A 22977-nucleotide genomic window follows, 5' to 3' on the forward strand; every position below is an offset into this window, starting at 1 on the left:
TATATATATACGCAAATTTATATATTTCTTAAGGAAAGGTCCCTGTTGTTTTTTGCTTTTTGTATTTTGAAAATGATAAAAGCATAATTACAACTTTAGAGTTTACAGCAACCTGCATTTTCTGGCTTAAAAAAAAAAAGGGCAAACTGCAGCTTTGCTCATTTTTCAGAGAGGTTAACCACTCAGCAATAGTTGTGCCACTTGCACCATTTTTACCTAAGGAGGCACATCGTGAATGATGCATTTTTGGATGGCTGTTTGTGCACGTGTGGGTTTTTTTTTCTAAATTGGGTGAAACCGGCACTCCGTTAAATTATACATGCAGAATTTTATTTATGAACTAATTAAAGCACTCTTAAATGCGATGAATAAATAAGAGGGGAAATAAGCTTGCCCAAGGCTGTTTTGCATTGAAAATTATTAAACAAAGGAAGCGTCACAGATAATGAAGGAACTGAGGTGAGGGTTATAAATATGTGAAGATGTTAATTAGTGAAAATGGGTGAATTTTGTCATTTCCCACACCGTTTCCTAGCTTCCTGCTGTGTCAACCCCACGACTCTCCCAGGTTCAGACCGATTATTTGCTGAACTAAACTCCTGGAGTAGAGGCTCCTTATAGAAATGGGCGCTCTGCATCTGCTGAGGATGCTCCTGCCAGTAAAACCCACCTTCAAATTTACAAACCCTGGTCTGCCGAAATGCTCGGAGGCTCAAGCAGCAGCTTTGACTCAGAAATTGGACTTCTCAATAAAAAATCGCCACAAAGCAAGGCTAGTTTCTCTCAATTTGCATCGCCTGAAGAGATTATGTCTTTAAATAAGTGTAGTTTTTTTATTTATTTATCTCCTTAACACTAAATTACATCTAGTTTTTGAAAGAAAAATGTATTTAAACCCAAATCACTCTGAAAGCATGTAATAATACTATGCTCTTTGGTGAAACTTGCATCTTCAGCTCTCAAATTAGATCTCTAGGTGATCTAATCGGACTGAATTTTAAGTACTGCTTTGGGAGCAGCTCCACAAAAGGCTTTACTGTAATTCTCTTGCTTCCAAGAACCATAACCCAGTTCATACTTGGCCTTGGGGACCGTAGGTTACAGCCACCCACGGCCACATCAGATGCTCTCCTGCAGCCTCGTGTTCGTGGAAATGCCACCAAGGAGCAGCGAATGCTGTGCTGTGTTCTTGGAGAGCCTTTCTCTGATATTAGGTCAGATAGGTGCTGAGAGGCCGGAGCCAGACACTTTTTTTTTTAACGTTACCCATTTCAGATCAGTCTGAGCCATCTGCCTCATTAATATGTGTGTAACCAGCCGGGTTTGGGATCAGAATAAACTTAGGGTGGATGTTGGGTTTGAAATGGACTCTCTCTTGTCTTCTCACTGAAGATCTGGGCCATCCAGTGATCTTTAGGTTCTTGATGAGAGAATTTGCCAGGAGAAGGCTGTCGCAGACCCACGGAGGAGGGCATCTCGCTGCAGCTGGCAGACAGCATGAGAAAACTCCTCCCGTGGTACCAACAAGCAGGCGTGGGCTCCAAAATCTGCAAACATGACCTATAAAGAAATAACGGGAAAAAAAAATTGGGTTGTTTGGTCTAAAACAGCCTGAGTTTTAGCAGAGGAGGGAAGCTGTGAACGGGCCTTTGGGCCACTGTCAGTCCTGCCTCTGCAATCTGTGTTATTCGCAGGGAGATGTTGGGAACGCTTCTGTTCTCGGCTGAAACTTGAAAAAAAATACGCATTTGGGGCTGGTTTCGTGAATGTCAGACTGTGTTTGTAGCAACGCTTTCACAGGCATATTGCAAGCCCTTAGGGGGGAAAAATACACGGCAGCCACTCGTACAACAGAATTAGACCGGTTGGAGCCGATATAAAATGGGTTTGAAGAGCTCTCGGCTCTAATTTGGGTTGAAGCCTTCAAGAGTGGGAAGTTTGCTGAGACAACAGTGCTGAGGGGAGGGTAACACTGAAACAAACAGCTTTTTTTTCAGGGTGTTTTTGGCTGAAGTTAGTACCAAGGACGGGCTTTGGTCACGGGGGTGGAGTGGGTGCTGTGTTGCTTTCCACGTGTCTTTATTTGCCACTTTTATTGGATGCAGGATCTCTATTGCTTACACAAGCAAAGCCCTCGGTGGATTTGCAAATCTGATTGTTTCCCCTCATTATTGTGCAGTGACAAACGCGCTGTGTGCTAAGGACCAACACGGGCTACAGGGCAGAGGGAAATGTTATACCTGAACTATGTGACTGCAGAGCTGATAACAACGTTATCCTGGCTAGGATTATTCCATGACTATTTAGGCTTAATAAATTTAATTTTAAGGCAGCTGTTGGGCTGCTTTCTGTTGCATGACCATAGCTACTACAGCAAGAGCTACCTCATATCTCTGCAGCAAATACCGATGGGTTCCCTGCTGCTTTTGAAACAGTCAAAATAAAGCTGGGAATGAACTTGTGGATGCAAGCAAACAAGGAAAAACAGCTGTGCGATGGAGCAGCAGCTCCCTAAACTGGCTTAGTGTGGGGTCAGGAAAGTGCTGGAGCTGCAGGAAGGAATAAGGACGGTAAGGTAGCGGGTGAAGGGAGGTATGTTCCCTCCAGAGGCAATGATGCTGAACTGCAGCATAAAATCACATCCTCAGTTTGGCTCAGCTGATTGCAGAGGAGCTGCACAGAAGCTATGCCAGCTGAGGATATGGCCCCAATTAATTAGGAAATGTTTTCTCAGGCAAAGTACGTTGGAAGGAGAAAGTCTGATTTTTTTATTTGTATTTTTTTTTCCTGAATGGTAGCACTTATGGCAGCACAGCTCGCTGGCTCCCTGCTAGGATGACTGCACACAAATGTGTGCTAGGGGGGTTCTGCCACCACAGCTTCGTTGCTTTGATTACATCTTGAGATGCCATGGAAGGTATTGGGAATGTGTCCAGTTCTTGTCCTGCTTTTCTGTTTCCTCTAAATCCTGTGGTCATGAGGGAGATGAGATCAGGTGAGCCTAGGATCTAACTCTTGAAGTCAGCAGTTGTTCTGCTGTAGGCACCTGTGGGAGAGATTTCACATTCAGCATGACTGCAAAGCTTTGGAAAACTCGTGATTTCTGCCACTAAACTGAACTAAACAAAGCCCTGTTAAAGACCCTTAAGAGAAAAAACATCCTGAAGTTTCTTCTCAAGACACATCCGCCAACAACCCAAGTTCCAATTCCTATGATGAATTATTACCCTGTAGTTACCCAGATATATTTAGTACTCTTTTTTTTTTTCTTTTTTTTTTCCCTGTTCCTTTTGAGCAGGTTAATGCAGCTGAATGTGTGGTGTTGGATTTTTATTTTTATTTTTTAGAGTTAGCCCCAGCACCGCGGCTTTTCCGTCATGTCAGAACCCATCACGCTCAATGTGGGAGGGAAACTCTACACCACCTCCCTGTCCACCCTGACTAGCTTTCCAGACTCCATGCTGGGGGCCATGTTCAGTGGGAAGATGCCCACCAAGAAGGACAGCCAAGGCAACTGCTTCATCGACAGAGACGGCAAAATCTTCCGCTACATCCTCAACTTCTTACGAACTTCTCACTTGGACCTCCCCGAGGACTTTCAGGAAATGGGCTTGCTTCGGCGGGAGGTGGATTTTTATCAAATCCAGCCTCTGATCGAGGCCTTGCAGGAGAAGGAGGTGGAGCTTTCCAAAGCGGAGAAAAACGCCATGCTCAACATCAGCCTCGACCAGAAGACCCAGACCGTTCACTTCACCGTCCGAGAAGCGCCCCAGATCTACAGCCTCTCCTCCTCCAACATGGAAGTCTTCAGCGCCTATATCTTCTCCACTTCGTGCCTCTTCCTGAAGCTTCTCGGTTCCAAACTTTACTACTGCTTCAACGGAAACCTCTCGTCCATATCCAGCTACCTGCAGGACCCCAACCATTTGACCTTAGATTGGGTTGCGAGCGTGGAGGGCCTTCCCGAAGAGGAGTACACACGGCAGAACTTGAAGAGACTCTGGGTGGTGCCTGACAATAAGCAGATCAACAGCTTCCAGGTGTTTGTGGAAGAAGTGCTCAAAATAGCCCTGAGCGATGGCTTCTGCATAGATTCTTCTCACCCACACACTTCGGATTTCATGAATAATAAGATTATTCGCCTGATTCGATACAAGTAGGAAGGGCTGTTGATGGTGGTGCCGGCGTGGAGATAACACAGGTTAAGTGTTTCCCTCTAAAACACACTTACAGCCTAATTCAGAATCGTGCTTGCCTGGATTAAGAGCCACTAACAGGGAGATGATTTTCCTTTAATGTATTTACCGATGCCATCTTCCAGAATATGGCCATATTCTAAGCAGGAGGAATATTGTCTAACACCTGAATTCAGGGTTGGTTCTGTCTCTGCCTCCACCTCTAACCTGCTGTACAACTGTGGGGAAAATCACTGAACTTCTACCCTTCCTACGTTCTCCGGTTGGAAAATGGGATGGTCCTTAACCTATCCTGCAAGGGTGATGCGAATGTTCAGTCATCAAGATCTGGAGAGTAGCTGGAGACCTGACGCGGTGAAAGAAGCCATGGAGCTACACTCCAGCGGGCACATTTTCCTTCTCTTACCATGCCACCTGCGTGGAGCACGCAAGAAACTTGTTGGATCCACAGAGAAGAAGCCTCGCCACATGGACTCATCCAATATTGCTGCAAAGGACAGTGCGAACTGCACATGAGTAGGGGATCCTGTCCTATCGCCATCTGAAGGTGACTTTTTTTCCTGAACCCTGGGAGGAAGCCTGTTCTGCTTTCAGGGAAGCCGTGTTTGAATGATGTGCCTGACACTGGGAACGACCAAGAAAGCCATAAGAGAGAGAATGATGTTCTTAAAAATTGAGAAGATTGTGTCTGTTGGGGAACTTTGCTTTGGATGCTCTTAAACCTTTACATTCCAAAGTCATCCGAGACCACTGGTCCTTTTCCTTCCCTCACAACGCTATAATTTGTCCTGAGGATGCTCCGAAAACTCTTAAGAGGTGAAGACATCAAGAGGGCAGAGGACCTCAAATAAATTCTGAACGGTTGAACCTCTTCTGCCTGGACACGGCCTTCTTTTGCCATGTCAACCAGCATGGGATGGTTTCGAGGTAGGCTGGATTCCATCTGAAAGGACTATTTTTCCATCATTACCCCCAGTATTTCTAATTACAAAGCTAGGGGCTCGTTTTTGCTGCACATTGAGCCATTTATGATGTCCTTGTGAACAGTCAGGCTGCTAAGGCAGCATTTTGCCTTCTTGCTGGGATTTCCTGTCCAGTCGTCAGAAAGATTAGGCAGGAGGAAACCAGAGGTGACGACAGTGGTCAAGCCCTTTCCTAAAAGCTTGGCCTGGTGCTACGGTGATCGAAATGATGATTAGCTCATCTGTGCCACGTTCAAGGTGGTTCATTCTCAGCTAATTACGTTTAGAAATATTTTAGGTGTCCCTAACCAGATTGCATGAGAGACCCCCCCGGAACATTTCCCGTAACCTCTAATGAGATAGGAGGGAAAATGCAATAACCAACTTCTGCATTTGTAATTTTATTGCTTCGAAAAGTTCTCGGTAGGGGGCTGCAAAGCTCAGTGTCGCTCATGTTCTCGTTTCCCAAAGCAGCCAGTTGTTGCTGTGTTAAGCTGACCAGTAAGCAGCATAAAGAAGTGTTTTGTACTGTTGTAAAAACAGCAAGAGAAATAGAATAAATAACTTCTACTTCCCAAGCTGTAATTGCATGAACAACACAAATCAGCATGCTGCTGGTGAAAATGCACATTCCGTAGTTATTAGCAACCTACTGTAAGCTTCTTTCCCTGTCTGCCATGGTGCTAGACCCACCAGCACGATGATGGAAGTGGGACCATGTTGTTAGGAAGCGCTGACTGGGATTGAAAACCACGGAACCATTAAAGCTGGCCAGTTTTGTGAGCCTTGAGGATGGTAAACAGTACGTTGTGACCAAATTCCAGCTTGTGGCACCATTCTTCGGGGTTAGGAAGCATTAGGAAGAACTTTTTTTCCCCACTCCTGCCCTGAACTGTGAAGCAGAAGTCATCTGTTCTAGGGGTTGCAGCGTGTCACTGACAAAGCAAAGCAAGAGCAATGTGAATCTTATTTCTGCCACGAGTTTGCCGCTCATTTGGACATTCACAGCGATGATCTATGCATGTGATCTTATTGTGATCTGTAAAATGCCACACCTGAACCCTCCTTCATCAAATCTATGCCTTCAAAATAGGTATGCCCTTGCTGAATTTATGGTAATAGTTTTTGGGGGATGTCAACCGCGTGTTTTTTAAACTCAGTACTCAAAAGAAAAGTTTTCTTTCAGCTTATTTCGTTTAATTAGTTTAATTAAATCAACGTAATTAGTTTCCTTTCAGCTTGAGTTAATCAAGGGGCAAGAACAGTGTGCTTAAATCTCATTTGAAAGGGTGTGGGGGAAGGTCTGATCAACACCCCTTCGAGCTCTGGATTGGTACTGCCTCATTCTGTTTCAGATAATAATAAAGAAAAAGAGCTGAATCATTCATTTTCTGGTGAAAGGCATGTAAGAAGCGGCACCAAAAGCACTATGCATAGCTTTACAGAGAGCTCTAAGCCTCCGTTTTGCCCCCACCCCTTTTTCTTTTCTTCAGACAGCAGCAGAGCCCACACTAAAAGCAGTCAGATAGCTCTTTAAAAATCTGGGCAAGTGAAGAGTGCCCCAACGTGGCCCTAGTAACTGGGGCAATCTGCTGAGATGGAAATACGAGTTTGAGTCTCCACAGATCAAGGAGAGAACTGATCCAGATCCTCATCTGGAGAGCTTGAACCCATCAGGATATTATGCAAAAGATGGACAGCTTGAATCAACATTTTTCTGTGCTCAGGTAATTAAATCAGGCAAGAGTAGGGTTGACCACAGATCTCTGACATTTATTGATATGCAGAGAAATGTCCAACCAGCGTAAGGACAGGAATGAAAACAGGCTTTGGGAGCTACACAAAAGCTTGAAATAGCTCTAAATTGTTAAATGGAATAAACATCTTTGAGAAGGAGGTATTATTTATAGCACCACAGCAGTTCTGCGTGCTAACAAGTATGTGAAGTAAGTGCTAAGCTGGGATTGCAATCAAACATATGTTATACAAATGGAGTTGCTATTTCAGCGGACGTGCTAAGCTAAATATATAGCTGCTCCCTAATTTTGCGCTCTGATTTATGTTGTAATGACTGTTTGGAGGCACATTCTCTCTCGGAAGCATTTGTTCCCTTGTTATCTTGATAGCTAGCTTTTGCTTACCTTCTGTTTCTGAGCCCGAGGGGTGTAACTTGCTTTTCTTTCACCACTCAGCAGCACTGGGGATTCTTGTTCTCTGCAGTTCTCCTGAGTTAAAGAAAAATAAACATGCACAAAGCCATATCAAGTGCTTAGGGTACAGCACAACCTCATCTCTAGTCGTGGAAAGCACTTGACGTTGATTAGCAGTAACATCTACAAATTATTTCACTGTTGGAGTTGAATATTCCCTCTGAGAACAAACTTATTTTTTTCCTTAAAACAAGGAAAGAATCTTTCTTCCCCTTAAAGTTTGAAGGATGGCTTCTTCCACATCTCAGAGCTTATCTCCCGTTCTGATTCTGCCATCAGCCCGTCTCCCTCACCACCTCCATCTGTAAAATGAGGCTGAGATGCACTTTATTTTTTTTTTTAATGGCCTAAATGCTGAGAGAGTCACTGGGTACAGAGATCAATAGTTTCAGGGCAGAAAAACATCAGAGTTAGGGCAGATGATAAATAAGTTATTAGCTGTACCATAATGGCATCTTCAGACATGTGCATATCCATGGCACAGTGGGATTTCTTGTAAGACAGAAAGATTATTATAAAGCATCTTAGTGGAGTCCAGAAAGAATCAGTCATGGATTTATTTTACGTGTTTTTTTGGCTTGATATCGCTTAATTGTCTAATAATGCCCAGTTACGATAAAAGGACTGAAATCATACCTGAATACTAAGATGTCTTTGGGTCATGCTGCTGTTCTTCAGAGTCATTAGGAGACAGTGAGAGGAGTGTTTGCTTCTGCAGGTGGTGGTAGGGAAATAAAAGGTGTAAAATTAGACCTGGAGGAATTCTTAAGTTAACAAGAATGTGAAGGGGGAGAATAAAGGATCTAGGTGCGTTCAGGAAAAGAAAACAGCAAGGTAACAATGGAGACAAAGATTTTGTTGTGGAAGAAGGCTGTGATTAAAATGACTCCCTGGTCCTCTCCAGTTTTAATCTCTTGTTAAGCAACTTAAATATTGTCCATGCCAACAGTTACGCTAGTACCCTGTCAGATGCAGACAGCTTTGCTTAAATTTGCACGTGCTTTAAATCGCCAAGCATATGCACTGCTGTAGTTACCCGTGTTTTAACTTGGATGCTGAATGTAAATCGCTACTCGAGTTTACTGGCAGTAAATATCTGCAATCAATCAGATTCATTCCCAGTCATAGAAAGGCTGGTGGGGACTGTACGTAAAGTTCAAAGGGTTGATAAATATGGCCTTCAGCCCATGCCACGGACTGTGTAAAATAAATCTACGATCTTCTGATACTTCACGGATAAATGGAGAAGTTATGAAGAAGACTTGTTTTGGAAGCACCCCATCCCTTTTAACTTGGTGTCACTGCCCAGAATTTCCACATCTTTGGGAACATGAAACTGTCCTTTAATATCTCCTTTAAAATTCTTTAATATCTCCTTTACCCATGCACTGCTGGTCACAAACGTGCAGGGTACAAGCTGTGCTAATTAATATGTGATGCCCCCGTAAAAGTCTCATGTGTGAATTAGTACAGTCAGACATGTCTGTGTTCTGTGTGAGAAGGGCTGGATCGAGTAGATCATGCTGTCAGATTCACTCAGGAATAATAGGAGCAATGGTTTTCCTATGGATTCAAAAGTTTAAAATAAAAAAAAAAGAAGGAACTACAGGTGAGGGCTCCATGGAGTAAATAATTTATTTTCTCTCTTACTTTCTTGTTCTTAATCCTAATTTGGGATTTTTGGGGATTTTTCTGTTGATCAGAACTCGGTCCCTGATTCACGAAGAGCTATACTTTTGAATGAATGTTTTTTGGAAGGTGTCAAAAGATGGTTTGACTTCCTTACCACTTTTATAGGGAGCCTGTAGGGTATCACACTTGAAAATCTGGTTGCATTTATCTGCCTGTAAGTCTTCTGTGAACTGTTACTAATATGTATTTTTGAAGGCAGTAAATAAAATGTGAATGAAGCAGTAGATGCTCTGCATGTTATTAGATGCTCACATATTATTAACATGATTTCAAGGTGCCCCTATGAGTACTGTTCCTAGAAGGACAGAGGTTTGCTATAAGCAACCAAAAACCCATCCTCTTTGCATATATCTGCCCTCTAGGCTGGCAGAACTATCAAATGGAGCATGTTCCTCTCGAAGAGCACACCTAAAAGGGGACTCAACTCCCAGAGACACTGTTTGGAGATGGTACCTCCCTGGAAGAGGGCTAAGATTGTAGGTTTTGAAGTGGCTTCTGCTCGATTCAAGGGAATTGTTGGCATGAGAGCTGCTACACAATTTCTTCCAACCTTAATGCACCCACAAACACCATGCTTCTTGTCCTAAGGGGGAACCTTTCACAAATCAGATCGATAGGGTTAAACCTGTGCTGATGTGTAGATTGGCATGGGGGGCTACCCAGCACACTGCCCATTGCCACAAAGGAACAACGAGAGAGACCCTAAAAGATCACCCAAATCCAGTGTGAGCCAGATCCCTCCGTCTCTTTGACCATATCCCAGGGTTGTCCTGGAAGAAGCAGCAGCTGATGATGAACCCTGTAGGAACATCATTTCTCCGCTCTAGTAAAAACGGAGAAGGAGCATGAAGGGAGGGAGATTGGGCAGTGCTTGGACAACGCCAACCCTTCATGAGACCAGTAATGATGGACACACAACCACCACCACAGGCTGTCCCCTCCTCACGGAGGTGCTGGCCACCAGGATCGGCTCAAGCCCTGGCAGCAAATACAGCGTCAGTGTGGCTCCACACCACCCAACCCCACATCCCGCAGGTCCAACACAACCCAATACCCCTGGTGGGCCCACAAGAGCCAACCCTGTGCCTAGTCCCACAGCTCTGAACCCCATGCTTTCTCCTACACCACCCCGTAACACCCAGCACCAATCCTGACCCCACAACACCCAGTTTCACTCCCAAACTCAAGGGGAAGACGTATGGGGGATGGCTGAGGGCACTTCATGTGTTTAGCCCAGGGAAGAGGAGGCTGTGGGGACGTGAGAAACAAAGTTGTGTTTTTTTAGCAGTAGAGAGTTACTTTTCTGTATTCCAAGGTAGTTGTGTAGTCATAAGGAGAAAGGCTAAGTAGGTAAGTAGACAGTAGAAGGCCTCACTGCTCCAAAAAAAATCATCCTGGAGAAAAACAGGATGAGCAGTGTGAGAATAGTAAAACAAAGATCACAAGTTTTCAAAACAGAAGGAGAAATTAAAGGGTTGGAAAAAAAAAAAAAAGAGAGAGAGAGAGAAAAAAAAAAATTGGACATATATGATTAAGATTATGATTTAGCTTTAGATTATGATTTTTCATATATGATCAAAAGATTATGATTTGATTACTAAAATGCGCTCCTGATTGACAGGATGCCTGCTATCGCAATCACAAATAAAATAGCTTCACTGAAGAGCCTGTCCGAAGAAAATTATTTGCGGTTTTTCTCACAGGGACACCCTCTGGGTGTTAGGGCAAAGTTAGGGTGGTTGTCCACTATGACAGGGCCGTGCTCACAGCACCGAGCCTGCAGGACCTCAAGGAGCATTCAGACACCGCTTTCAGGCACAGAATTTTATTTTTATGTGGTGCAGCGTGGAGCCAAGAGCCGCGCTCCCAACCCCTCTGCGCCCCTCCAAGCACCGCCATTCCCCCCCCACCTCCATGGCTCCCCTCAGGCCCAGCCCTGGCGCATGCGCGGGGGGGGGCGGGCGCGTAATGGCGGCGGGTCCATAATGGCGGCGGGCGGGAGGAGCTGGTTCGGAGCCCTGGCGCTCGGCGTCTCCTTTCTCAAGTGCCTCCTCATCCCCACGTAGTAAGAAAGAAAGGGACAGGGATGGGAGGCTGCTGGCTCTGCCCCTGCTCGGGTTCGGGGATCCATTCGGTGTGGGGACAGCCCCGGGGGGGGGTTGCTCCCCTCAGCTATTGCTGGCACTGGGGTGCCGCCTCCTCATCCTCTGGGCGATGTAAAAGGGGATTAAGTTTGGGTTTAACAGTGTTCACAGCCAACCTGGCTGTTGTTCGGGGGCTTTAATACGCTGAAACAGGCACGCTTTTTCATTACTAGGGGGAAAAATGCAAAAATGCAGCTTTTTCCTCAGAAATTTTAAGTTGCTTTTAAAAAGTCAGTAACCCCAGGAATTTTAGCGTTAATTGTAAGAAAAGTCTGAGCTATAAGTCGTTCCTGACCAAAATATACCTATATTATACCTACAGTATACCTTGTCCTATATCTATCAGTGTCCGGGGTACAAAGTTTGTGCAGCATCTCTGTTACTGCCCAAATTATTTGGGCAATTATTTGTCAGAGTCTGGGAGCTTGGTGGCGTAGGCCCCCTATTTATCTGCCTCTGGCCTTGTATTCAGTAATGTTTCTCCTTCAGGTGCATGCGTCTGACTTAACATAAACCTTTTGCAGTCATTCCACAGATTTTGAAGTGCACAGGAATTGGCTCGCCATCACACACAACTTACCTCTCTCTCAGTGGTACTATGAAGTAAGTTTCTTTAGGGGGAGAGGGTTTCTTTTTCTTTTATTAGCTGTGTATAAGTTATAGATATATTGGTTGTGCCAGCCTCTCTCAGTGCTAGAGGAAAAAAAAACTTTATTTGCAGAACATACATGCCAGGGATACTGATGGCTGGCAGCTGGATAACAGTGCTATAGAAGCTTATCAATCCCAATTAATTGGCCCTATATAATGCTTAAGAAAAGAATTGTTTGGGACAGCTGCTAATACTTATGAAGGCAAACTGGGAAAGACAATTAATGCACATGGTTTATTAGAAAGGCTGCCTAACACAGGAACAAGCTGTGTGGTCTTGCATTGTTGCTGTCTTGGCTGTTGTCATTAATAATTCATAGTTATTGCAATAAAAACGAATCTTGTAAAGGGGTTTGTGCATTATGAAGTTAATTAGTATATTAAAGTTATGATGCTCTGCTGGTATTCTACAAGCATGCATTGATTTTAACCTGGATGGATCACCTTCAACTTGATGATAGATTAAAACCCAGTTGTGTAGGCTCACTATCTCAAGATATTTCTTTGAGTTCTGGGATAAAGATCAGTCTCTAGGACTCCACATAATAATTTGGGAACTGTACATCCAGAGATAAATGATGTGTGATAAATGATGTGTGTGGGTCACAACTTTCCAACAGGCTGATCTAATAATGTGAGAGATTAATATTGGTCAGGGCGTAACAACTGTCCTTTTTAGAAAAGCTTAAATAAAACTTTTGAATTGAAAAGGGGTTATTAGATGTAAAGTATGAAAAATAATTTTGAGTCCAAGAAGACTGATTGCGCTGGTGGTTTCTTTCATGCAGACAAAAGATAAGATTGAGATAAAATGTCAATTGATTTGATGTCATGAACTACATATGAGGACTGCAAACAGCACAGGTTGTGTTAAATTATTTATTCTCATTCTATCTTCAGGCAACTTCAGAATGGACCCTGGATTATCCGCCTTTTTTTGCTTGGTTTGAGTACGCGCTCTCCCATATTGCCAAGTACTTTGACCCCAAGATGTTGGTCATTGAAAATCTGAATTACAGCAGTCACGCAACCATCTTCTTCCAAAGATTTTCTGTCATCTTTACGGATATCCTTTTCATCTATGCAGTTCATGAGTAAGTCTTAATGATCTGATTGTAGGGACAGTGAGTTCAGTATTCTAACTTCTAGAGTAACATCAAAATTATTTGTACAATTAAGCTTGTAGATGCATGGAATCATCAAAGGTGCTTTAACCTACTCAAGGGACAACTATGGAACATGCTGCTAAATGCAAGATAACGTTGTGTTTCCCTTGGAGATGCTACTGCTATAGATGTCATCAAATTTCTATGCCTTCAGACATCAGCTGCCATTTCACACTCTGGGTATCTGGGTTCTGTGATGGGTTCACTTTGTAGGAGCTCTGGGTCAGTTTGGGTGAGCCCAAGTGTTTTTGCCTATTTTGTTATCACTCTGTCCTTCTAGAATAGAAGTGTATAAGAAACCTGTGATGAAATTTTAAGTATGATCTCAAATATGCTAAGTCACTCCAGTGTTTTTGATGTTCTTGATGATAAATTGTTTCAAGTTTAACTTAGCATTATTAAGATTCTGTGCTTTTAGGGTGCCCTGGATTTCTGAGGGGGAAGAATGATGCTACTCATAGCAACAAAACACATCACCCATGGTCTTTTAATCTGACCTTCAACGTATGAACCAAATGGCTTCACACTGAAGTTATAGGATGTTCTTAGCCAGTAAGCATGTAGCTCACGGTTCTGGGGGAAAGCCACAAAGAGGTTAATGCCCCAGCTGGAGACTTTAAATACAACCCAGTGCGCTGTCTCCAGATAAGAGCCATACTCTGGTCTTTGAAAAGAAGCTGACAGCAAACAGGCAGTAAAAACTAGTGTTAAAATTGAAGAGGAGATGTGGCCGAGACCAAGCTACTTAACAAAACTTAGTGTGTGGGGAAAAAAAATATGGCTACTGGTATTTTAAATCCTTTTATTTTTTCTACTAAACTTTATCCATAACGTTCTATTCTCTTGATGAGTTTAACAGGAACTCTGCCGTTGTCTTCCAGCCATGTGATATCCTCAGGTTAAGTGCATGTCTCAACTTTTAAAAGCAATGTGGTTTCGTTAATTATTTCAATTAAGACTTAACGTTTCTTCTGTTGTTTTTCAGATGCTGCCGATGTGTAAATGGGAAGCGCTCTGCAAAGGATATTTTGGAAAAACCAACATTTATTCTTGCTGTTCTGCTCTTGTGGAACTTCGGGCTGTTAATTGTGGATCGTATCCTTTCAAACCAGTTGTTTGTGGGGTTTTCAACCTGTTACAGCGTGTGGTACAAACCGTTGGGTTTTATTTTTACTGTAAGAGCAAGTAACGCTGCTTTTTGTGTTCTAGTTGAATAACTTCATGTTTTCTTGGCAATTATTTGTCAAAGTGGAAAATGACCAGGTTTTTGTCTGATTTGCCAGAGCTGCTGAAGGACCGGTCTGGAAGCAAGATGCCTGTTCCTGCTGGCTACTCCTCCACCTTCCTACAGAAGTCTTAGCAGAGAGCTTCTTTTTCCTGGGTGCAGTTCTAGGTTTATCCCACGTAAAGGAAAATCTTACAAGTGCTTTATGTTTGGGATGTATTTAAATGGTAATGCTGTGTGAGAATTAGCAAATTTTCTTTAAAAAGGATATAAAAATAATTCTGGGAGGTCCAATTATTGCCAGTCAGTTTTGACATAACGTGCGTTCATTTTGTTGAGCAGGGAGTGGGGAAATACAGTGGTTCTTAATAAAAAGGACTCATTCTGTGCTTCCCTGTCTTTATCAATTCTGATTGCTTACAGGTGGTAGGTGATAAGTGAGGGCTACTGTCTCCATCCATAAACCAATGTGAGGCAGAAACTAGTATTTAAAATTTCAAAAAGTGGATGATTAACTTTTTTATTTTGTCATGTAAGCTTCATGGTAGATACACAGTCAGACTGCTGAGCTTCATTTCATCATGATAATACTCCAGGGTTAGTAGTGTCTGTACTTGGTGTACTTAGAGGTAAGATTAATGACTTTGTGTCTACATGGAGTGAATTTAAGGTTAATTTCTTGCCTTAAGTTCTATTTTAATTTGATTACATCATTATTCCTTTCTTGACTCAAGTTCAGATATTCACTTCCAGTACAATGGCTTTCTGTTTGGCCTGATGCTTCTTTCTGTTGCTCGACTATGCCAGGTAAATTTAAGTGGTTCTTTTCTCTTTTTATTTGCGTACACATTTTAGGTACATCATTTCACTTCCTTGGGCTGCTGCTGCTGAAGCTAATGGGAGTGGCTCACTGTTGGTGTGTCCTAATTTGGCTGTTAAGTTATGGAATCTGGGGGGAAGAAGAGAACCTGAATGTAACTACGCTTCCTTATTGATGCTGCAGCATTTCAGTTCCCTGTGAGAAAAAAGCTAAATCTGTTACACCTGAGCAAAGTGGCATGATTTGCTGCCATCTTACCTCCTTCCAAGTCACCAGTCCTTAAAAAATGTACTTCTGAAGCTGCACAGAGAGGAGGCCATTCCCAGTTTTCAAAGCAACATCTGAGAATGCAGCTTCCTCCTCTATTTATTTCTGACTATATTGTTTGTAATTTGAAGTAAACACCTCATTTGTTTTTTATGCCTATGATAGTTCTCCTGTCACATTAGGATTACACTAGAGGGTTATTTAAAGCTCATACAAAGGAAGAACAAGTAGAAAATCTTGGACCTTTTTTGTTCTTTTTTTTTTTTTATTATTTTAGAGAAGATATTTGGAGGGCGCTCTACTTTTTGCTATTCTTCTGCATTTCAAACACATCTACATGTATGTGGCCCCAGCATATGGCATTTATTTGCTGCGATCCTATTGTTTTACTGCAAATAATGCAGGTAAGATGGGGTTTTCCTTGCTTGCTTTTTGAGGAATTGTGTTTAATGGGGTATGGGGAAGACACAAGACATGGGGGTACCATTGGATCAGAATGGCTGTTGGTCAATTGAAAATTCATCTCAGGGAGTAGACTTGGAAAGATCTTTTAAAGATCTTTTAAATATATTTGTGTGTCAAAAATTCCTGTTTCTAGGCAGTTCTCAATTAAGAAAATGCAACATGAACTAACTGCAGATGGCAGTTTGAAGCAGTAAGAATTATTCTGAGTAAAAAATAATGAGATGGCTATTCCAACATCCATCTTTCAGGCTTCTGTCCACTTTTCAGCACTGAAAAATGTGTTTATTTTTCATGTGAACAAAGAACTCCCTTTAAAAGGAGTTCTCCTTTTCCCTTTAAAAGGGCGAATAACAGAAGATTGTATAATGCAAGAGCTGCCAAGTAGAAAAAGTAAATGGGCATAGACTAATGAAGAGCACAAACTTAACTCAAAAGAAGTGGGGCAATCTCAAGTTGTACTTTCCTTCTCTACGTAAATTCAGAATAAAATAAATACCCATACTCATGGAGTCACCATCCCTGGAAGTCTTTAAAAGGCGTTTAGATGTAGAGCTTAGGGATATGGTTTAGTGGGGACTGTTAGCGTTAGGTCAGAGGTTGGACTCGATGATCTTGAGGTCTCTTCCAACCTAGAAATTATGTGATTCTGTAATATGAAGTGTTTCTTTCCGTCTGGGTCAGCCTTACTTCTTTGGTTTGGCCAAGCTGGGCAGTTCTATGTAGATATTTAATGGGCAAAATTGGCTTTGTTGCTTACCTTAAATTACCTAAAAACTACCTGCTAAAGGAAACAAATATATTGAAATGAAGGACTGTGTGCTTCTTCTAGATGAGCGTTAGCATTCCCCCCTACCAATGGATTGCTTTGCCTCTCCGCTTGCCACAGTAACTGCATTGTTAATCTGTTTTCTTCTTATAGATGGATCCCTGAAGTGGAGGAGTTTCAGCTTTCTTCACGTAATTCTTCTGGCATTGATTGTTTGTCTTGTTTCAGCTCTTTCATTGGGCCCCTTCATAGTCTTGGTAATGACCCCTTCTCCACTTGTTACTCACCTGAACAGCTAAGAAAGCTTTGTTATGAAACTATAAACCATATCTCATCTAAAGAGACTTTTTTTTCATTCTTTTTCTTTCCTGTAGGGCCAGCTGCCTCAGGTCATTTCCCGGCTCTTCCCTTTCAAGCGAGGCCTCTGCCATGCTTACTGGGCCCCTAACTTCTGGGCTTTGTACAACGCCGTGGACAAAGCGCTCACAGTTGTTGGTACAGCATGCACATCTTGTGGTTTGGTGCTCATTTGCAGATAGAGCTCTCTGGATTTTAGGCTTCCCCATTTGAAATACAGATAGCAAATTATACTTCCAGTAAATCAGCCAATTAACTACATAATTCAGTGGGTGACAAGCTCCCAGTGGTAGGTCAGAAATCAATCTTACCTCTCTGTTATATTTTAAAACAGAAAAATCTCAACCATATACTTAGTTCACTTTGACAGCTACTGTATTTTATTAATATTTAAGTTTGTACGTCTTTAATCTTCTTTTTTCAGGCTTAAAGTACAACTTCCTTGATCCCACCAAAATCGCTAAAGCCTCAATGACAGGAGGGCTGGTTCAAGAATTCCAGCACACTGTCCTTCCTTCTGTGACCCCACTGGCAACGCTGATCTGTACTTTCATATCTATATTGGTAAGAACAAATCATTGTTTGGGAAACTTTTCTTTTGTCCTCAGCAGCTTTCAATCTGATTAGCATGTCCTTTGTACAAATTTCAATCCCAGGTCAAAAGATAACTTTTCTTTAAAAAAATAAAAATAAAATTATTATGATAAATATGGGGTTAATCTTTTTGGATACAGTTGTGTATCCAAAAATATTTTATTTTTATTTAATATCTATCTGGAGCACAGTTGTTTAACATTGAAAAGCTCTTTGGACAATGGCTTGCATTCAGGATTGCAAAACTTGACTGAAGTCCTGTTTTTGCCTGTTTCTAGCCCTCTGTTTTCTGTCTTTGGTTTAAACCTCAAGGGCCCAGAGGCTTTCTCCAGTGCCTTGTTCTTTGTGCATTGAGCTCCTTCATGTTTGGGTGGCACGTGCATGAAAAAGCAATCCTCCTCGCTATTCTGCCTTTAAGGTGAGTGAATCCCACATGTGGTAGTTGGCCAACCTGAACCTGCAGCTGCTTGCTGAAGAATCCTCAAAAGAGGATCGCTTGGTTTTCAGTATATTTCATAAAATAAATGTGTTTATATAGAATGCCTTCAGCTGTAGTTTTAAAGTGTTCCAAGTGCATTAATTTCAGACACAATAAAATGTGTCTTGAAGTGCTGAGTGCTGTTAAGATGTGTAGTGTAACAGGAAATCCATGTTTTGGATTCAGACATTATTTTTGATAATAAAAAAGCTCATAAAAGAAAGGGGTTCAGACTTCTGGCTGTGGGTACCCCAGAGCTCTTAAAATAATTTGTTGAGCTTCCCCTTAAAGCCTCCTTTCCATACTGACAGCTTGAGGGCAAGCTTGATAAAAATCATAAAATCAGAATGCTTTGGGCTGGAAGAGACCTTAAGAATCATGTAATTCAGCCACTGCCCCAAGCTCCTGGCTTCACCTAGTGCTCAAGTTTGGCAAACCAGGTCTGAATTTAGCGACTAAAACCCTAAAGTGGGACTTGTTCTGATGGTACGTGAATGTGGGTACAACTGGAAAATAATCCTGATCATGTGCTGCATCACTTGTAATTGTACACAATTGCTCTGCAGCAGTGGTGATAGAGAAGAATGGATGCTCAGACACGTGTCAAGGAAACATAACTGATACTTGCGAATATGATTAGAGGCAAGATTGCTAACACTTAGCTTATTGTCACAGTTTCGGATAGTTCCTGCATGTGAACTACTGAATAGGGCTACTGTAACCACCGACATAAAACCCCAGACTGGGGTGCCAGTCATAGGAGGGAATTAACACCGGAATAGCAAAGGGAAGGAGAAGGGAGCAGGGATGACAGTGTTGCCAGGCAGATGGCAAAGGAAAAAGACCATTTGTAGGGGGGAAAAAATAGCATTTTTAGAAAATCTTGGAACTTTCTGAGACTTGTGTTCAGTGAGCGTGTGGTTTCCTGGGGAGGGGGTTTCTTGGTTGATTTTTCTCCTGTGTTTTTAAGAAGTCAGGTGGCTTGGTAGCAGGAGATTCCATCACAGGTCCAGGATTTGGAAGGACTGGGGTCCTACATAACTCCATATCACCTGTTTTTCATCTCCTTTGTGACTTGCGTAGTGTTTTTGCTGAAACAAAGTTTCTTTGCTAAAAGAAAATTGGTTAACATAAGTTCTTGTCATTTTTTAGCTTGTTGTCTGTTCAGAGAACAAAGGATGCTGGCATCTACTTGATCCTGACGACCACAGGGCATTTCTCCCTTTTTCCATTGCTGTTCACAGCACCGGGTAAAGTGTCTTTTTTCTGTGCTCTCACGTTTCTGGTTGCTGAAGAGCAGATAATGGCTTTGGATTATTTCATGTGATAATTTGGAAGTTGCAAGATGCTATATGTGAGCCTGGTTTTGTAAATATGGCTCTCCAACAAATGAAATTTTGGTTTAAAAAAACAAAACACAGTGGAAGAATCATGAAATTCAAACTGAAATAAAGATGGGGAATTGTAATCATCAGTATTTGTTACCCCTCACTCTGCCACAGTTCTAGAAGCTTTCCCCTGCCATGGGGAAAGCAAGATAACCACGTGAAGCAAGACATGATAAAGACGACTTGAGACTACAGATCCGGCAGGCTGTTTTCCAGCCAACTTTTCCAGCTGACCGCTGCTTAGTGCTATCAAATAAATTAAAATTCCTGCAGTAGCATCAATTAAATCAGTTGTGTAGGGATAGATTTTCTTGTGTGTGAATGAGTGCTGTTCCTTCTTCCTCTTGCCTTTGATTAATCAAAGGTCTGACGTGTTAAGGTTTAAATGAAATAAACAGACAACCACTTGCGTAATGATTGGCATACTTCTGGTAGAGCTCAAATCCAGATGATCTTCTGGTCAAATAATGCCATTTATTTGCAGTAGACTTGCTGCCTTTAGACTTGAGAAACTTCCTTTATGTTCTCTGTTAACTAACTCCTTTATAGTGTGCAACTTAGAACTAGATTTTCCTGTTGTTCACATGTTTTAAGCTTCCTAGTAATTTCTGATCACTTTTGAATAGAAAAATCTTATTAGCAGTGCTGTCGTATATTGTAATTGTGTTCACTCTGTATCCTGTGTGTGTTGGAATGCTTGGCATTTTGTTTAGTAAATACATATGCTAATTCTTATATTCTGTATATATATGCAAGTCCTATATATGCAATATATATCCTGTATATAAATGCAAGTCCTATAAATAATTTAGTTTGGTTTGGAGAAAATAATTAAATTGAACAACACAAGCTTGAATACTAGCACTTAAGGTTGCTGTAACTTAAATGGTAAATGTTTGTTGTAACTAATTTTAATTGTATATTGTGTTCCTTCCGTTTCAGAACTTCCAATCAAAATACTGCTTATGCTGCTGTTTACAGTTTATAGCTTCTCTTCGCTGAAATCTCTATTCAGGTAATGAAACAAAATTTGTTCCTGAAGTTAAGAATGAAACCACCTCTGTCACTGGGAACTGTGTTGTCATAAGAGACAAACAGCCCTTCAGTTTCATGTTTTAGCGTCAGTTTTCTGTGTTAAGGTGATGTCTCTGTTTTCAGGAAGGAGGGCTTAAGATAGGATCTTTTTTAGGACATCCTTGTTCTGTTTGAACGGTGACAACTGTCCAGTTAGTCTCAGAAGGGTGTAAACCCAGTGTATTTTTAAGGCAGTTGATCCCGCTCAACCAAAGACAATGTTTATTATAAATCCTGTAGTCTCCATGTCCCATTTCCCAAACTTTTTACGACAAAGCCAAGCTGTAATGAAGGTTCTTTTTGCTATAAGCCTGTATTTATTACAGCAGTCACTTGCTTTTTGTAGGTCATCCCCTTTCAGCCAGACTTCTTTGTCCCCTGTAGTGTTCTGGACTCAGGTCATTTCATAAGTGCCCTAAGTCCTCTGTAGGTGCTTAGCTTGTGTAGAGCTCAAGCTTTTGCAAATTTCTTGTTCATAACTTTGTTAAAATCAGAATATGAATGTAGCCTGTTGACTGCCTGTAATCAAAACCCTACTAGCAGTGTCCATTCCAAGAGATGAACTTAGATTTCCTACAGAAAGCTTGTGGGGAGGGGGCAGTGGTTAGGATAAACCTGACATTTGTAGTCCTTGGGTGAAGAAGAACTTGAGTGGAACAAACCCGTGTATAAAGTACAGGAGATTTGTTTAATTGTCCTTTGGTGTGATGTGATCTCCACCTAGATTGATTTGTGCTCAACAAAGGCCTGTTGGAACTGTGTAAAAACCACGTGATAAGGGAATTGACTGTACTGTGTGTTATCGTGGGTTTTCCTCCTGACAACTGAAGATCTAAGTGTTTATTGAAAGCCTTTTGAATTAGTGGGTGATATTCTCTGCACTGTTTTTGTGTCACCAGTAGTAGCTGAAAAAAAAATAGTTATTTTTAGTAACAACATGTATTTTAACATCTTTTTCTTTAATTCTCTCTGACAGGAGAGACAGGCCTCTCCTTAACTGGCTTGAAACAATCTACCTCATCCAATTGGTGCCTTTGGAAATCTTCTGTGAAATTATATTTCCTCTGACCTCCTGGAAGCTGCAGCTTCCTTTTGTCCCTCTGTTGTTGACCTCTGTTTACTGTGCTCTGGGTGTCACATACGCTTGGCTGAAGCTGTACATCAGCGTCTTGACTGAGCACGTTTCTGTTAGGCAGAAGGCTGAGTAAAGCTGTGTTGGTGGGACCCGTTCCAGGTTATCCCTTGAAGAGGGTTATCCAGCACAGTGAGGCGTTGTTGTCTTACAGCCAGCTGTATGTTTACCATCTCCGTGAGGAGAGTTTTTCTTCCAACACTTCCGTACTGTCCAACTGCTGTACCTCTGCTCAGAAACACTCGTCACAATAATGTGGTCCACTGAGACTATACTTTGCCACGAATAAACTGTGAAGCTTAACAAAAAAGGATTTTGTATTCTTGTTAACTATGTAAGAGGTTCAGGCTTCTGTCCTGAGGAAAACCTGCCTGGCTTTCCCGTTACTGTCTGTATTTGAATAAAAAGGGAACCAGAAATTACAAGAGGTCATGGTGGTGTAGCGAGAGCATTGTAACTGCATACTGTGGAATATGGAAATAAAAGGAACTTGGTATTTTTGTTTTCAGCCTTTCTTGCCCCTTTTTCAGCTCCTGTCCAAGCTTTACTGTTGAGGTACAAATAAGGACGTAATGTCCTTGGGGAAACTCTTGGGGTGCTCTGTGAAGCTTCTGAACACCTGAAGCCACAGCTTTGCATTTCTGCTTAATGTGGCCATGTCCCTTTGATCTATTTCATAGCCTTTTCAAGGAGGTTTTAATGTATTCTAATCACACCTACTTTAGAAGACAAGGTTTTTGAAAACCTGCTGTCCCTCAGAGATTTTGCTCTAGGAATAGGATTGTTTTGGGCCCCAGTGATGTCACACCCACAAATGGGGAGGGATTCTGTGGGGGAGGGCAGAGGGGATGGAGCTTTTGAGCAGCTTTTGGACTTCAGCCCTGTCAAAGAACGAGGTCCCCTTTAGAGGGGATACTTGATTAAAAGTCTCCACTCTGAATATTTTGGATGTTAAAGTAATGTGTGGCTCAGGTAGGAAAGCAGGTAGCAGTTAGAGGGGTTGCTGTGGCAATAGGGGTGCTTGGAGTAGGATTTTAGGCAATTTGTGTAAACACAAGGTACCGATAAAACTATTCACAGATGACAAGCTCCTTTTCAGCTTTCTTCACTGCAGTTGTCATTACTTTCTCATAATTTCTTGAGGCCATTCTCTATAAATCCTGTCCCTGGTTACCTGTGAGCAGAGACCGACCCCCAGCTCCCTGCTTTGAGGGGGCTCCCGTGTCACCTCCAGCACCCTGCTATGGGACACTGATACCCAAACATCCTCCTTGTGGGGACAGACTAAATAATAAATAGGGTTAGATCGGGAAGTTGTGTTGTGTTTGGCTTTTTTTTATGGTTATGTTATTGTATGGGTATTGCTCTCACAGGTGGCTTAAGGTAATTT

The 22977-nt window shown here is 42.1% G+C and overlaps 2 protein-coding genes across 4 annotated transcripts in view; both read left to right on the forward strand.

The window, feature by feature from the left end:
- The window catches only part of KCTD21 (potassium channel tetramerization domain containing 21), an 11758-nt gene extending 2474 nt beyond the window's left edge, over positions 1–9284 (forward strand). The window contains exon 2 of the mRNA XM_027466796.3: positions 3348–9284. Coding sequence (XP_027322597.2) covers positions 3378–4160 — 783 coding nt within the window. The 5' untranslated portion in view covers positions 3348–3377 and the 3' untranslated portion in view covers positions 4161–9284. The remainder of the gene's footprint in view (positions 1–3347) is intronic.
- ALG8 (ALG8 alpha-1,3-glucosyltransferase) overlaps positions 1–22083 on the forward strand; it is a 24484-nt gene extending 2401 nt beyond the window's left edge. The window contains exons 1-13 of one of the 3 annotated variants that reach the window (XM_072032892.1): positions 10976–11125; positions 11729–11807; positions 12756–12949; positions 14007–14116; positions 14986–15053; positions 15611–15737; positions 16718–16821; positions 16939–17059; positions 17387–17485; positions 17828–17933; positions 19146–19243; positions 20324–20396; positions 21432–22083. In XM_072032892.1, the coding sequence (XP_071888993.1) occupies positions 11004–11125; positions 11729–11807; positions 12756–12949; positions 14007–14116; positions 14986–15053; positions 15611–15737; positions 16718–16821; positions 16939–17059; positions 17387–17485; positions 17828–17933; positions 19146–19243; positions 20324–20396; positions 21432–21663 (1533 nt within the window). In that variant the 5' untranslated portion in view covers positions 10976–11003 and the 3' untranslated portion in view covers positions 21664–22083. Of the gene's footprint in view, positions 1–10975; positions 11126–11728; positions 11808–12755; positions 12950–14006; positions 14117–14985; positions 15054–15610; positions 15738–16717; positions 16822–16938; positions 17060–17345; positions 17486–17793; positions 17934–19145; positions 19244–20323; positions 20397–21431 lie in introns of those variants that run through there. The other 2 variants (XM_013103786.5, XM_072032891.1) reach the window with 2 other exon arrangements.
- Positions 22084–22977: the final 894 nt, after the last annotated feature.

This window comes from Anas platyrhynchos, chromosome 1, assembly GCF_047663525.1.
Source record: "Anas platyrhynchos isolate ZD024472 breed Pekin duck chromosome 1, IASCAAS_PekinDuck_T2T, whole genome shotgun sequence".
NCBI classification, from domain to species: Eukaryota; Metazoa; Chordata; class Aves; order Anseriformes; family Anatidae; genus Anas; species Anas platyrhynchos.